This window comes from Platalea leucorodia (genome assembly GCF_965183815.1).
Source record: "Platalea leucorodia genome assembly, chromosome: 1".
NCBI lineage: Eukaryota > Metazoa > Chordata > Aves > Pelecaniformes > Threskiornithidae > Platalea > Platalea leucorodia.
Window position 1 is genome coordinate 149,640,968 of NC_138823.1, and position 17,151 is coordinate 149,658,118.

General features: G+C 42.4%; 1 protein-coding gene across 2 annotated transcripts in view; it reads right to left on the reverse strand.

Annotated features, from left to right (window-relative positions):
- ARHGAP21 (Rho GTPase activating protein 21) overlaps positions 1-16,808 on the reverse strand; it is a 124,909-nt gene extending 108,101 nt beyond the window's left edge. Inside the window, exons 1-2 of one of the 2 annotated variants that reach the window (XM_082313205.1) lie at positions 16,700-16,808; positions 15,955-16,271 (exon numbers count right to left, since the gene is read on the reverse strand). In XM_082313205.1, coding sequence (XP_082169331.1) covers positions 15,955-16,041 — 87 coding nt within the window. In that variant the 5' untranslated portion in view covers positions 16,042-16,271; positions 16,700-16,808. Of the gene's footprint in view, positions 1-15,954; positions 16,317-16,699 lie in introns of those variants that run through there. The other variant, XM_082313204.1, reaches the window with a different exon arrangement.
- Positions 16,809-17,151: the final 343 nt, after the last annotated feature.

A 17,151-nucleotide genomic window follows, 5' to 3' on the forward strand; every position in this document is an offset into this window, starting at 1 on the left:
GGGAGGGGACCCTTCCCTTCTACTCGGCACTGGTGAGATCACATCTGGAGTCACGTGTCCAGTTCTTGGGTCCCCAATATAGCACAGGCATGCACATACTGAAGTAAGTCCAGTGAGGGGCCACAAATATGATTAAAGGACTTGAGCACGTGTCACACGAGGAAAGGCTGAGAGAGCTGGGACTGTTATAGCCTGGAGAGGCTGGGGGGCGGGCAGGGCAGAAACTTATCCATGTGTGTAAGTACCTGATGGGGAAGGCAGGGAGAGAGGTGAAGAATAAGGTGCCAGACTCTCTTAGTGGTGCCAAAAATGAAGTTAGAAGACACAATGGACACGAACTGAAATACAGGAAGTATCATTTAAACATAAAAAAAACCTTTTACTACAAGCATGACCAAACACTGGAAAAGGTTGCCCAGAGGAGCTGTAGAGTCTCCATCCTTGAGAGTCAAAACCAGCCTGGAAACAGTCCTAGGCAGCCTGCTCCAGTTGGCCTTGCTTTGAGCAGGAAGGTTGAACTAAATGATCTCCAGAAGCACCTTCCAACCTCAATGATTCACTGATTCTGTGAAAAGTGTTTTTAACTCCATGCCTTATTTTCAGTGGTGAGAATGCATTATGCAGCAGCGACACAAATGGTAGCTGCAACCAAATCAGGTTCAGACTGTTTTTTGGCACAGTATTACATTCTAGCTCAAATCCCAAACATTCCCTAACTGTTCATGTCCAATATAGTCTGGCAGTACTCTCTGCTAACACACACACACACACCTTTAAAGGTAAGCATAAAGGTGTATCCATTCCTTCTCTGCCACCCTCATCTAATTTTACTGAAACTATATTATTCATGCAACTGTCATCCTTTTCCTCAAACTTCTGGCTTCAGCAATCCCAGGATCTACAATTACAACATATGTATAGGGAAGGGAGGAGGAAATAGAAGAACAAATTCACCTTGATATTGATCTCAGAGCCAGAAAAGTCTTGAGTCATAGAAAGGTCTAATACCAAAGACTAACTGCAGCAGGTATAGCAGCAGCTTCCAGGCTCCGCATGAAATCCTATGAATACTACAGAAAAGCCTTTTCTTTGTACCACAGCTAGTTATAACATATCAGCTGATCCCTGTATTTTGCCATTGTGGGCACTGTCGTCTGACTACCTCTTATTTCAAGTTCAGGCTATACAGAAATCTACTTACCAAATTTGTAACTATGTTCTTTATTAAGGTGTATTTTCCCTGTAATCTACCTCATTATCCAAAGCCCAACAGAAGGCAGGAAAAAATGCTTCAAGTAATCACAACTGACTACAAAGAGCTGCAAAAGGATCACATAGCAGAAGGACAGATATTCAATTCCAATAAAAAACCCTAAGGGCAGTGTTTCTTAACAGAGCATTACTATGTTCTTACTTTCCCAGTTCAGTGCTTAAGCAATACATTTAACCATCTACTCTGTTATTCCAGGTGAGATACCTATGACCTTGACCCGAGCCAGCAGTGTGCTCAGGTGGCCAAGAGGGCCAATGGCATCCTGGCTTGAATCAGGAATAGTGTGGCCAGCAGGAGCAAGGAGATGATCTTCCCCCCGTACTTGGCATTGGTGAGGCTGGACCTTGAGTACTGTGTTCAGTTTTGAGCCCCTCACTACAAGGAGGACATCGAGGTGCTGGAGCGTGTCCAGAGAAGGGCAACGAGGCTGGGGAAAGGTCTAGAGCACAAGTCTGGTGAGGAGCAGCTGAGGGAACTGGGGTTGTTTAGCCTGGAGGAGGCTGAGGGGAGACCTTATTGCTCTCTACAACTACCTGAAAGGAGGCTGTAGCGAGGTGGGGGTCGGTCTCCTCTCCCAAGAAACAAGTGATAGGACGAGAGGAAACGGCCTCAAGTTGTGCCAGGGGAAATTTAGATTAGATATTAAGAAAAATTTCTTGACAGAGGGAGTGGTTAGGCATTGGAACAGACTGCCCAGGGAAGTCGTGCAATCACAGTCCCTGGAAGTATTCAAAAAACGTGTGGATGTGGTGTTTAGGGACACGGTTTAGAGGTGGACCAGGCAGTTAGGTTAACAGTTGGACTTGATGATCTCAGAGGTCCTTTCCAACCTTAATGATTCTATGATTCGATTCTATAAAGCTTCTATAAGCTTTACGTCGCCAAGATTAGAATCTTGTTTTCATAAAGTTGCAAAAAAGCAGGAAGATATAATTCTGTTAAAACAGGCAGACTTTGTTAATGCTGGAAGGAGACACTAGATGAAGTATAATCCTATTTCAGTCCATGACTTGCTACGGAAAGATACTTAAGAATTTTTTTTTTTTTTTTTTTTTAGATTAAATTTACAGTTTATAAACTCACAATCTGTACTATGTTTACAGCAAGCTGTCTTATTTCCCTGGTTTTGGAGAAGTATATACAATTCTTTCAAGTTGTAGACATTCAAAAAAGAAGTCCTTCTTCCTAGATTTCCTTTAAAGAGACAAACTTCCCCCCCCCCTAAATTTGGCTAATAGAGAAGTTACAGAAAAGTATCAACTTTTCATTCCTGAAAAAAATGTATCTACTTCCACTCTGTGTTTAATTAATTTCAAAATGCTGTTATTTTTACAACACTCTTCATATCTTCATTTTGTGACTTCATAAATAACAGCATGTCACGTTTTAGATATTATATATATTTCTGCATTATGAAAAGAAACAGAACTTGTATTTGTAGCCTTTTTACTTTAATACCTGAAGAAAACGTTAGTTGCTTGGGATATCTGTACTTAAACCTGGCACTGATTCCTCCAAAAGAAGGTTTGCAGAAACTACATGATGCAAGTTTACTTATATTCTAGCACATAATACAAAAAGCAGTCAGCTTTATTTAAAGAACAATAATAGAATAGGCACAACTGGTTTTTGCAAGAATGAAAGGCTTTTTTCAAAAACTCATTTATTAGAACTGCTGATCCAAAGCCTGCTGAAGTCCATGAGAATCCTCTGCTGAAAGGACTTGTACAGCTTATTTTATGAAGTAGGAAGAATGTAATTTTTCCCCTATTTCAGTATTTTAAATTAGACTGCGAATACTTTTTTTTGCAATTATAAAAAAAAATTAACATAAGCCATCACAAAATGTTTTCCTACATATACATTTTTTACCTATTTCTGAAATAATCTATCCTAAATCTGCACTTAAGAATAAAAAACAGTAGTCTGGACTGCAATCGTTTTAAGCAATAAATACGATGAAACTTCTGGGAACTGGATGGAACACAAAGTACAAAATAACGTAATGGAACAGTAAAGCCTCTACTACCGCTTTGTAACAGCAATATGTAAAATAAGGTAACAGTGAAAAAACAGGCTTGTGAAAGAAAGTGCAACTCTCCCAGAAAGGCTTTATTAAGGGGTAAGAATTAATTGGAAGATCCTTCTGTAATGAGTCAGTCTAAAATGTAACTAGTCCTATTCCTTTCCCAAATGAAAAGAGTCTCTAGAAGGAAGAAACCAAATGCCTCAAAAAACAAGTGTACCATGGGATATACAATACAGGGGAAGAACCACCACTGTTCCTCATGGGTTGAAAAGACTAGTAATACTCAGTTGAGGGCATATTCTTGTAATCCCTGCTTTCTTGCTTACAAAAGTAGGGAAGACTACAAGAGCCTTCCAAGGAAGAAAAGCTCACAGTATCTTGGGTCCTACGAAGCAAAGAGAAATCTGCCAGGCCAGATTATCTAAGTGGTGGAAGTGACCACAGTATTAACTGAACTTAAGGTCAAGTCACTCCCACAAATCCTGTTCTTAATCTCACACATAATACCTTCCCCTCAACTCATCCGGTGGCATTAATGGCTTGAATTTAAAAAAAAAAAAAAAAGGCAACAAAAAAAACGCCACCAAAAAAACACAAAAAACCCCACACCACACCAACCCCAACACACCACAAAAAAAACCCCAAAAAACCCAAAACAATAAACAAAAGAACCCCACACTAAAACATTATGATTCACCCTTCCAAAATGAGACAGAGATGATTGCAGTGTTTGTGCTTCACCTCCCTCACAGCAGACACAGAACATAACACACACAAAATTTTGTTTCCAAACTTCAGGTTCCCATTGTGAGCTGCAAGGAAGCCTACAGACACCTACATCACTGACTGATGTTGCATCATTCACAATTTAAGCCACTGACAACTGGCCATTAAATGGATAAAGGTTAACATGCTGAGGGAGTTGGCGGGAAGAATCTTTTTCCTAAATAAACTCACACCAGATAGAATTCAGTGATGCCTGTTTTTCACACTAAGAAGCAAGTCTTAAACTGAATGCAAGATTTTTTCCATAAGTTTCTATAACTCCCCAGTTTAAGAGAAATGAGGAAAAAATTCTCTACATACAAACTCACCAGTAAGAACTGTTTACCCTGCACACGCCTTGCTGAGTAACTGTCTAGTATTACCACTGTCTCTACTCACTCACCTTAGAGAATTTAGCCTCTCAGAGTCATGAATCACTGATTACAAGAGTAGAAACCATCTTAGCCACAGATGCCTTTTAACATTTTAGACCTAGCTTTAAAAATAGTGCAAAGTAGCACGGGCTGGTTTTGGGGGGTGGGGACTGTTGGTCTGCCTACCCACAAAAGACAAAAACCCCAACTCAGCAAAAGTATTTTGTGGCCACGTCATTTCACAGTCTTTTAGGTAAAAGTTTACTTTTTTTTTTTTTTAACCTTCTGGATAATTGATTTTCAGGATTGGTGAAGGGGAAAAGTTCCTTTTTGCCAGGTTGAGCTTCTCCCTCTGGTACTTTCCCTACCTGCACACCACTCAGCCCAGCACAGCATCTTTTGAAGCTGTAACTTGCTGTGTAGGCCCTCAAGTACCATTTCTTTTCCCTAAGCTGGCACCACAGAATTGAAGTGGAAGAGGAGTAAGGGGAAACCAACCAACTATCCTACAGCAAACAAAACACCCAGTAGCATCATTCACCACAGAAGAGAAAGGAGTTTTCCACTGGCTCTTAGGGATTTACTGGGTTTGCTGCTGCAGTATTTGCAAGACTTGGAATCAAGAATGAAGTCTTGAAATGTAATGCAGTCCACTAAAAGAAGTAATGCAGAAAACAGTTCAACAGACAAAAGAAGTACCTACCTGATAGCACACAAGTAGAAAAGAAATGAGAAAAACAGCATATTTAAGTTCTGCATACAAGCCACACGATCACCTTGCCTTCTCCTTCAACTGGGAGGGGGGGACAGAGGAAGAGATGGGGTGAACAAAAAAGCAGGTAATTGTGCATTTCATTTTCACTTATCAAAACTGGAGAACGTTAGACCCATATGATGCAATAAGAATTAACAGCAACTTTTACAAAGTGAGCAAAGACAAAGACTAAGTTTGATACCTAGCATGAGCCTTCAAGAAGCAAAAATAGGTCCTAGCCCAGAACATTTGAAAAACTGCATTTCTTGTTGCTGATCACAGACAGCTGCCTTGTCTCAGCAGGCTTAGTACAGAACCTCCTGCAAGCAGGAAGAATCCTGACAAGCTATCATGCAATCAGCATCATAACATATAAGAACACCTGTAGGTCAGATCAAAGGTCCACCTAACTCATCTCCAGTAGTGACCAAATGCAGGTGGTTGCAGATAATTAGGAAAGAACACAAGAGCAAGCATCACTAGAAGATCCTCCCAGCTTCAGTTGCTCACAGATCCATAATTCATTCCACTACAAGGGTATTTAACTAAACTGTAAAAGTATTGCTTTTCCAAAAATGCATCTGAGTTATCCTTCAGCTTACGTACGCACTTTTAGCTTCCAAAATATTATGGTGCAGAGTAATAAGCTCAATTAACTTTTATGCAAAGGGCCATCTCCTTTTGCTTGTTCTCACTGCACCATGCTCATTTGACAACCCTAAGTTCTTGGAGTAGACAGTAAAAAACTGAACCATAGAAATTCAAGACAGATGGAGAAAGCTACCACATCTCACAATCACCTCTCCATCTCCACAGTCTCCTCTTTCCCAAACTGCCAAGTCCTAGCTTCCTTGTTTCTGGTACTGAAACAACTCCATATAGTCAATTATCATAGCTGCCCTTTCTCTGAGACTTTTCTGGCTCTACTGTATTGTTACTGAGAGGAAGAAAAATGAAGGGAGAAGGGACAGAACTAGACCTAGACACACCAGCTCCAAAGTGCACTATGAATTTATACATTGAGGCATGACAGAGAACATTAACTGTTCAAAATTATTAGGAAATAGATGACAGTTTGCTTTTTTGACCACCATTGAGCATTAAGCTGCTGTTGAATCCTTAGAGTTACCTATCACAACTCCAAGAACTCACCCATGAGCTCCTAGTTAATCATTACCTCTCAGTATTTTATATGACATATGACTTGCCATTTATGCACACTGAGTTTTCATTTTATTTTTTATCAACTACTGCTGAACATCAAAAGGTCCTTCTGCATTTCTTCACAGATAATTCCTCTTCACTAACCTGAATAACAGCATCAGCAAGCAAAAATTCTGTACAGACAAAAAAATGAGCACTTTACCTCTCCATTGCCATTTAACTCATGAAAACACCAGAAAGCTATCAGACCTATTTAGATACACAGCTGAATAATATTCTCAGTCACAGTGTAAATGGAGAGAAAATTACTCAAAACCATCTATAAAGAAGTCATGAAAAACACCACCTAACAGGCACGGCCTATGAAATGCTACCAGTATTGGCCTGCATCCATTATACAACGTCATGTTTCCTAACACTTGCACACAGAAAAATCCTTTGTTCCACCAACTCAGCTACAAGGACCATTTTGGTCAGGTATGTAGTATGTCTGAAAGAGCAGTAATATTACTTCTCATTTTTAAAAAAATTAAAATGCTAACAAAAGAGACACAATTAACAAGCTTCTAAGATTACCTCCATGACAGCACGATCAGAACATCAGCTTGCCCAACTAGTTATGGCTACTGAATTACTCCAGCATTTGATTCAGGCACACAGATTGCAAAAAACATTGAAGACTATTCATGTAACCTTGTTTCACTCTTCAAACTTTCATATTAATGCTAATTTGGCAAGATGGGATACTTTAATACCCCAAGAGTAGTACACAAACCATTAGGACAAGAAACGAGATCATGTTCAAATTCTACCTCATAGGCAGCTCCAAAACAACTTCTCCAACAAATTTTTAAAAAAATAACTAAAGCAAACAGAAAATGCAAGATTGTATTCCAACAGACCCATATGAAAACAGTGTAAGTACACAGAATGGAGCAGAAGGCCTGTAAAATTGCCATGAAAATTGATTACTCCGGGCAAAGTTTACTTACTCACCTTTTACCATGGTGATTGAGGATAATAAAATTTTGAAATGCACGCAAGAAGGAACAAGTAAGATTTTACAACCATTGATGAGTAAGAAATGTTTGTGGCTACACATGGGAATACTTTTCACCAGACTCACAGGCTCCCTATTAAAGTGGCATCAAAACTGGAGAGCTGAGAAGAAAAGCACAGCAACAATAACAAAGCATGGACTGCAATGGGACTGCTTATTACATGAAAATTGTAGTGTTCCTTTCGGAGACAACCCTAACCAGATCTTTATCTTACGAAAACAGGTCAGAACCTACAGGCAGTAAGAGCCACCTGCTTGAGGTGCACATACTAGATCTGCTGCTTCTTTTGCTGGCTAAAACAACAACAAAATGTTTCAGTTCTGGATTCTTGCATCATAAGGAAATTTTGACAGTTTTGCATACCCCTGCAAGCACCAACGGAACTCTGGCCCTTTTAAACATTATAAAACTGAGGACGTATGAGTTTAAACATGTCTAAACTATAACAGACTTTAAGTTTAATTAAGAATTGTATTTAAATATCAGTCAAGTTTCTTAGGAAATCAACCACTTCTATGTTCCATCACAACATGGCAGTCCTTGGACAACTTAAAATGTTGTGTTTTCCTCAAAAATAACTGGAAACGTCTCAAAGTTTTGAAATCCATATGACTGTACCTCCACAGTTTTTGAACAGTGTCTCTCCAGGTGAAGTTTTCCAATATAAAAATGCAACTTAAGTTGCAGATTTAGCTCTGGTTTAGTTCTCAAAATTGAGAAGTTCACCTCAATGCCATGAACATATCACCATATAGACTGCGTCCGTCTGTCACAAGCCAAATGATCTGGAAAGGATTTCTGAGAATTTAAATATTCTCTTTCAGTTCATCCCATGGTCAGAAGAGGTAGTACCCAAGTCACCTAGTCACTTAAGTGTTAAATCGCATCACAAGAAAATATTTTTATTTTAGCCTTTTCCGCCCTCACATTTAGAATAAAAAAAAAAAAATACACAGATATTTGTAGTAAAGAACATCCATATATTCAACACCAACATTAAAGCAGTTGAAGCAGCTTTGGGTTTCAGTATTTTTTTTATTACGGGGTGTTCATTCTCTTACGTTCTCATCAACTTCTTAACATGAAAAGCCCCATACGCTTAAATGAAAAAGTAAAATATAAGAGAATAAAACACAGTCTTTAAAAGAGTGATTTGTAATTAAGTTTCAGTAAGAAATACTACTCCATTACAGTATACAAAGAAGTATACATAGATATAAGTAGGAGGGCGCACTACCATTTCTATCAATAAAAATACAAGATCACTTCAGAAACAGGCACAGGTTTCTCTTTTCAACTGATTTGTACCAACTGCAACTGTTGGTACAAACTTGTTGTTGGTACCAACTCAGAACTGTTTAAAATCTCTCTCCTCAGTAAGATTTAAAGGTTTCTATTTGATTTGTCCTCCAAGGCCCTCGAAACAAAAAGCACAAACCTCAGAACTAAAAATAAGGAAGATTATGTCATCCAGCCAGCCCAGTGATGCCAGTGCAAGATTATTCCCTACAGTGTATTTGCTAGTGCTTAATGCAGTCCATACTGTGTGTCCTAACACATTATGCAAATGACACACACATAAAAGAAAATGTCTATCTCGAAGCGCACCCCTCCACCGGCAGCCGATCTGTAATTAGCCATGTCCTCTAAGGAGGCACCTCATTCACTCGCAGCAAAGCAGCAGCTGCTAGCAAATGGAAATAAAGAAATTTAGAACAAAAATAAGCCTACTACCTACATTCCCAAAGGTGTATATGCTCATGGTTGCAAGCCAGAGTCAAAATCTAAACAGCTGTTTGTATTTTTCCAGAATGCCCACACAGAACCTCTCATACATTGCGCCAAATATATACTAACATGATTTGTATCAGGCTCTCTCAAACACCATGCTGTTCAGAGAGCAGCAACAACAGCTCCCAATGCTTCACTCAAATACTTTCTGAACTACAAGTTTTCAATACAAAAATCAAGAACACAAAATTTAAAGCCGCAACACTTCCTTCTGAACACAATTCACTAATGACATCAAAACAACAAAAGGGTACGCCAATTCAGAAAGATGCGGTAGTTCTAGCCCCCCAATACAGAGATTCAGAGAACAAAGCATACAGCTGTACCTAATTTTTACTTTCCTATTACCAAGTGATCCAAGATCTAAACTCTAGTATCATCTCCACAGAAGATTTCTCTTCAAATCTAACAGCAATGATAAAACAGTAAATTCAGAAAACTGTTTCACCATTACTAACAGAAGACAGTAAACAACAATTCAGGGAGCAGCTAGAGTTCCCTTGTAACTGGAGTAAAGGAAAAAAGCATTTCACCCTAGTTTAAAAAAAAAGGAACAAAAAAAGAAAGACACAACAGAGGAAGCCTTCCCATTAAATAATCTTTACGTATTTTAAGAACTGTATACATAAAACAGTTCATCCCACCTTGCTACTGTAAGATTAGGCGCTTTCAGGTTTACAAGATGTGTTGAGTTGAGGCTCTGATACGAACACAGTCAAAGCCTGTTTGATGTTGCTGTTCCCACCCATCAGCTGCACTTACACTTCTACTGCATGTACCTGCTACCAGGTGATGGGGAAAAAAATACCACACAAGTGTCTTTGCAAAAATATTAAAAATTACAAGACATGAGAAAGGTTTCAACAGGAGAAATGCACATTATTTGCATTAATCCACATTCTGTACAATAAATAGGCAGAGCGTGACCTCATCATCCCCACTCATCCACCAATCTGAGCAGACAGCATAATTCTCATCCACTGTTTATCTACTATGCTTGGCACAACATATTATTTAGCATATATACATATATTATCTATTATGGTAGGCAGACAAGCACTTCCTCTGTAGCAAGGCCCTAAATTCAAGGATTTGATGAGATCATAGACTCTGATGCCTTCTATAACCATGGAGTTATACCTAGCAGCTCATCAGACTGACTTCTGGAATACTGTCAATTCAGACTGTTTCAACACCAATTTAGAAGCCTCACCATTTATACTAGGGCTAACTCATGCTTTTTAACAACAATGACCCCTGTTAACAACAGGAAATAAATCTGTTTTCATTTAACATCATTTCCTAATTTTTTGTATCTGCTTCCTATCCTATGCAACTTAATATACAAACAACTGCAAGGAAGAATAACACACAACCTCTGAATGCTAGAAAACCTTCATTTTTTTCCCAGTTGTTATCAGAGAAAAAAACACCAGCTACAAAGCATCAGTATATATTCCTAATACTGCTACATACACTTCCTTAGAAAGAGACACAGAAAGTTTTTCTTTTAATAAGACTCACAGGTTGCACACGTTCATATTCTAATCATCAGCTACACAGCAACATATGTACATATTCACAAAATTTAAAAAAAAAAAAAAAAGAGACCAGCTTTTACTCTTTTCAGAGCCCATACTGTTCTGCTGAGCTACCACTTGGTCATCCACCTAGAGGAAGACACTTTCATACATTCAAGAGGGACAAGATCACAAACGCATACAGTGCATAAGATGAAATACCTTCTCTTTCCCAACTCATCTCGCTTATTTTTTGTGTATGCAAGTAAATATAGCAGACAAGAAATAAGACATGTGAAGCAGCAGATATTTTGTGTTCACATTTTAATAATAGAAACCATTACAAATAGCTTATACAAGGAAAAAAGTCAACTCAGTGCTTTGATGTTTGTTAAACCTGTTAAACAAAATATTCAATCCTATAATGCATATACTGCATGCAATAAATGCAATTATTTTGTACCAACACAGTTCAAGATATTCTTCAGTCTATCAGGTTTCTCTTGCAAAAAATTTTGTTTCAGACAAAGGTGTATTTTTGGGAAGCAAAAAGTCACTTTAGAAACCAACAGATGCAGCTACATTTGAAAGCAGATCCCTTCCTTTTCTTGAAGGAACCATTTGCTGCTTTATATTGTCGCTTATCAAATACATAACATTTCCCCATGGAAGAGGTCCATATTCTGTCGAATTATCTTAGGCTTACTCCGACACAAAAATGAGAGCAGAAGTCAGTGTTATGCTTGTGTGGTTAAACAGGACTTGACTCAAGCTTTTTGAATAGTTGCAACCACAACTCCTGGTAACGCTGGTATTTATATTGAATTTATTCTGCCTTGATGCAAGATTTGCCCAGAATTCTCTATCACCATAAGTAATATACACTTCTAACGACTAGTTTTGGTATTGTGTATTATTTGACATATAAAACCTTACAAATGCATTTCTCTAATTCTGATTTTTAACATTATGGTTAAACCTTCTGGCCTCTAAATATCAAGCATAGAAAAAGCACTGACCTCCAACAATACAGAGTTCCAGAACAGTTTACATGTTTACAGGCATAATTACGTAAAGATTGAAATGCAGGATCAAAATACAGCCCTTCAGTGCTTGTGCCTGTATAGTAGAGAGACATAACAGCTGGAAGTCACCACTCAAAGTTTACCAATGTCATCCCAACTGGATTGTTAAAATAGTAAACAATCTATTAATTATTGTTAGTGAGAATGCCAATCATTTTCTATTTTTAGTGTCATCATCACCCTTCTCTGGTTCCTGACCCTGCCAGTACAGGCTTCTTTTCAGTTTACACAGTTGTGCTCTCTGATAAGACATAAGAGTGTGGATATTGTGGGGTTTTCTCCCCCTTTCTAAAATTGTATATTTGTGGTTACAAAGCAAGTACTAAATAAACTCTGACTTTTCTTTTATAGAAGTATTTGGAAATGTATTCCTAATTATTGCCAAATACAGAAACTCTCAGGAATCCCTAAAGACAGTTAACTACTCCTAACAAATTACCTGTTAAGCAAAAAAAAAAAAAAAAAAAAAAAAAAAAAACAAAAAAACACACAACAACAAACCCCACCACACACAAAAAAACAAAACCAAACACACAACACCAAAAATCCCACAAAATCAAACCCATCCAAACCCCCACACTCTTAATGCAAATTTGTAGTAAAGTATTAGAAACTGGCAATAAATACCTAAATGTATGTGTGCTCTAAGGAGTTCCAATAGAAAAATGTCAAACACTTAAAATTATTTGATAAAGCATTTTTAGTATTCATAAATTGAGGGAACAGTATTGTTCACAATAAAGATTTGGCTTTTAAAGCCACACACACTGTGGTTATTTTTTTTTTCATCCTACATTAAACATTTTTAATTTGATTTTAATAGATTGACAGTAAACTATACCACAAACAGATTCAGCAATTCTTTTAAAGTAAATGCAAAATACTGGCAATAGAAAAGCAAAAAAGCACTTTTGTTGTGCCTTTCTAGGCAAAGGAAGGGAGATTAAATCTACACTAACGAAGAAGCCAGTTCCAGCCTCAGATCTGGACAGGCCTGTAGATGGTATGTTGTGACTGAAGTAGCACTGCCCGTACCTCAGCAGTGCTTAATCACTCCAGCAAAACACTGCTAAAACCTGACGAAACAGAGATAGTATATGCCTATTAATCTAAAGGCCAGAAAGAACACGCTCTTATTTATCTGTCCTTATGAACATAAGCTCGGCAATTCTTGCACCCATTTGCGAATGTGTGTCAGATTTCAAACAGAATGGCAAACAGCCCTGAGAGTCCCTGGCCCTCGCTGCCAACTCCCCCAAGAGCCCAGAATACGTGATCTGTCCCTTTGAACAGGCGCTGTATGTTCAGACGGGAGCCTGCAAGCCTGAATGCGCAATCTTTGTTCTCAACAATTGTTTCAGTGAAGGGGCTCTGAAGTGAGAAAGACCACCAGGTACAGTGTCAAAGGCGGGGGGGAGGCAAAAAAAAAATAGAAATTGTGGCAAGGCGTGACCAAACGGAACGTAATATCAGAGTAGACAAGCATCCAAAACAAAAAACAATTATCAACCAACACATGCATTACCTAAAGGAATCAAATCACACGTCCTCAATTCTGCCACCTCTGTACGCAAAGATACACAGAAGCACGAGCTTCTCAGTCAGACATTCCCTTTCTTTGTCTGACCACTGATCTTGAAGACAGGGGACAAGTTTTTCAGTTCTTGACCAAACCTTGATGATTATAGCTGTACATTTCCACAACCTTTAACGGGCTGAAAATCCCAATTTCTGTTGCAACTCCCTTGCCCATGATGAATACACACTATGCTTAAAGTCTTCCTCGTGACAACCTGCTGCGCATATAGGTCTACAGCTAAACATTAAATGTAGATGAGTTAATACTGCATTACAATGCAAACGCCATATGGGATACAGTGTCCTCAAAACATAAATCATTTCCCAAAATTGCTAATACCTTGCATGTCAGTATTAGAACACTATAAAACCCTGCAACTGCAGCAACTTTTTTGCAAACTTAAAATTCCTTTTTTATAGTAATTGTGTTTCATTAAAGGTGTTTTCTGATTTCTTCAGCAGAAAAGCGGCTCTTACTGTTCAAGACAAGTAAGTCTTCAAAGAGATTTGTTCACCTATACCACATGAAGCACTGTACACAGCAACTGTTCCATCAACTGAACTGAGATAGCAGATCCCAAGCCACAAATACTTACTCCCTCTTATTTTACACCAATCTCTGAAAAAAGTTACAAGAAAATAAGTTGAACTTCAAGCCATGCAGCAATGCGTATACTAAAGTAACTGAGAAAGCACTGCAACCTTAATTGGGCATTCATGAGGGCCATCTACATCCAGGCAAAGATTATGTCAGGCCTGCTGTGATTAAGGCAATCATCAGTGTAAGCGCATGTTTTCTAGCAGTTACATTTTAACTGCAACATGTAAGTATCAGGCAAAACAACAGGCAGAGCGGTCCATTTTGCAATTCCATATCTATTAGTAGTCCTCAATTTGACAGCTTTAACATGATGAGCTCCGAAAGTGCCACAGGCCTTGTTAGGGCTTACCACAGTAGGGACAGGTGGACTATGACAAGTGCTGGTGCCAAAAGACCAGCAGTCACAATAGCACAGAATTAAAAAGCAGATTTTAATTTTTACACTTAAACATGTGGTTTCCTCCCTCTTCCCACACTATTTGAACAATATTAAAGGATACATTCTCCAAAAATGGCCTTGTTTTCAGTTACATTTTTAAAAAGGACATCAACAAGAATAACGCATGATTAAACCTACATACAAATTAAGAATCATACTTTATAACTAAGTCTTAAATCTTAGCACCTTCTGTTTTCTTACTTAAGACTCACATTTTGTCCTCACCTAATCCACCTGCTTTAAGAGGCTGTGACTCTCTTAATTGAGGTGATGGATGGCAGTAAGGAAAAATCTTACAATACCACATGTGCCACTTTTAAACCAAGGCAAAAGGGTGAATTGAGGATAGCAGTAAACTAAAAACACCATCCAAAAAAACCCCACACCAGAAAACACAACACAACCAAACTAAAAATCATCCACACTTTAATTTTTTAAGTTCTGTAGGTTTAAAATCACTCTACTATATTTCAATTTCCACAAACAAAAGGGGAACATCTATATAAAGGACATCCATTCCACAGCCCTACACAGATTTAAGTCCGTTTTCTGTCTTTGGCACAACATGCCCCCACTTTGAGAAATACAAAAGTAAGTTTGCCTTTGTAAATAAAGTTTAAGACAGATCTTCGAACAAGTCCACTGAAGCTGTTGTTATATTTTGTTGGATTTGAAGTTACAGCTGTTTCACAGACACTTATTACTATTAATAGGGAGCACAAAAGGAAGCATAAGACACGGATCTGCGTTAAAAACTCTGTGTTGCGAGTCCACACATGCAATGGTGCCACCATAGGGCATGCTATTAAGTTTCTAAACTGAACACACAGAGGACCGTTCCAACAACAAATGCTATGGCTACAAATACGTTTAATAGAAGCCGCTGCGTACAGGCAGGAGGGTGGCAAGTACTGACTCCAAGGGGGCAGAGGCCAGGCCCGTATTGCTACTAAAAAGCAGAGGGGTTTGAGTGCGACGGGGCGGGGGGCACGGGACGCGAAGCCCCAGTGCCGCCCAGCGAGGCGCTCCCGTCCCTCGGGGACGGGCAGACGGGCGTCGGGACGACGCGGAGAGGCCGAGCGCGGGGGCCACAGGCCGAGAGCCGACCGCGGGGCCGGGGGGCTACGAGGGGACCCCAGGAAACCGCCGCCCCGAGGGCGAGGACGGCGGCCGCCCCGCGGGGCGGGAAGAGCGGCCGCCGCCCGGCCCGTGAGGCAGCGGAGGCGCCCCCGCCTCCCGGCCCGGGAGCGACGCCCCGACCGCGAGGCCAGCCCTCGGCCGGGGCGGCAGCCTCCCCGCCCGCTGCCGGGGAGCCCGCACCGCTCCCAGCGTCCAACTCCCTGCAACTCCGGAGCGGGCGGGCAGGAAGAGAGAGGGAGGGAGGAAGGGAGGGAGAGGGGGCGGCCATTAAGCCCGCTCCAGCCAAGCCGTTCCCCGCGGCGGGAGGCGGCCGCCCGGCCCGGCCCTGCCCGCCGCCGCGTACGCGCAGCCCGCGCCCCGCCCGCCCCCGCCGCTCCTACCTGGCCGCCGGCGCCGTTGCCGCCGCCCGGGGGGGGCTCGTTGTCTCCATCTCCGCCGGGTGGCCCCGCTGCCCACCGGGTCGCCATTATTTCATTCCCGGTTACAAAGGAGGAGCGAATCCTCTGGAGCCCACATCGGGGAAGGGAAGGGAGGGGAGGGGGGAACCAGCGCCAGAGCCACTCGCGCACACCCGACGCGACGAGGCCAGCCCCGCCGCCGGGGGAGGGGGGCTCGGCCCCTTCACGCAGCTGCCATCGGGAGGAGCGCCGGGACGGCCCTGGGCTTCAGCTGCGCTCCCCGGCTTCTGCCTTCATGGCTGGAGGAGGAGAGAGAGAGCAGATGTGTCAGTCCTCGGCGCGGGGCCGCCGCCGCCGCCTCCGCCACCCGTGCCTTGTTAGGCTAATTGCGCCCGCTCGTCATCTTCCTCTTCCTCCGGCTCCTCCTATCCAGAGCCCCAGCCGCGGGGAGGAGAGGGAGGTGGAGGGAGGCGCCCACTCCCTCCTACTTCGCTACACACAGGCTTTCGTGCCGCGGGAGGGAGCCGGGACGGGATAGCGCTGCCGCGGAGGGAAGGAGGGAGCCCCGGCTGGCGGGGCGGCGGGCCGCTCGCTCCTCGCCTGGGCCCAGCCGAACTTTGATCAACTGGTGGAGGACGGGGCAGGGAGCCGAGGGGCCGCTCGTTCGCGGTCCTCGCCCCGGCCGCGACCAGCGCTGTGACCGGGCGGGGGGCGGCGGGAAACGCACCAGCTCCGGTGAGGAAACGGCAACAAAAGAGCCCTCCCGGCAGCGGCGAGGCCGAGCCCCCGGCTCGCCGGAGCCGGGCTTTTGTCTCTCACGCCAGCCTACCCCGCTGGCAGGCGGCTCCCTCCCCCCGTCTACGGAGCCGTTCGCGATCAGACCACCGCGCCCCACGCCCCGCCCGCCGCCCCTCCCGCCTCCCCCCGCACAGACGCGCCGTTTCGCCCCGGCAGCAGGCGGCCGCTGGGGGCCGGCCCTGCCCCCCCCCGCTGCCGGCTCCGCCGCCGCCAATTAGGGCGTCTCGGCGCTGGGGGCCATCGCGCCGCGCCAGCTGCGCCCGCCGCGCTCCCCCGGCCACCTGGGCACCGGCCTCGCCCACCGCCGCGGGCCCGGGCTCGGCGTGAGGGGGAGCCGCGGGCGCGCCCGAGGAGCTTCAGCCAGCGCCCTCCTGAAGGCGC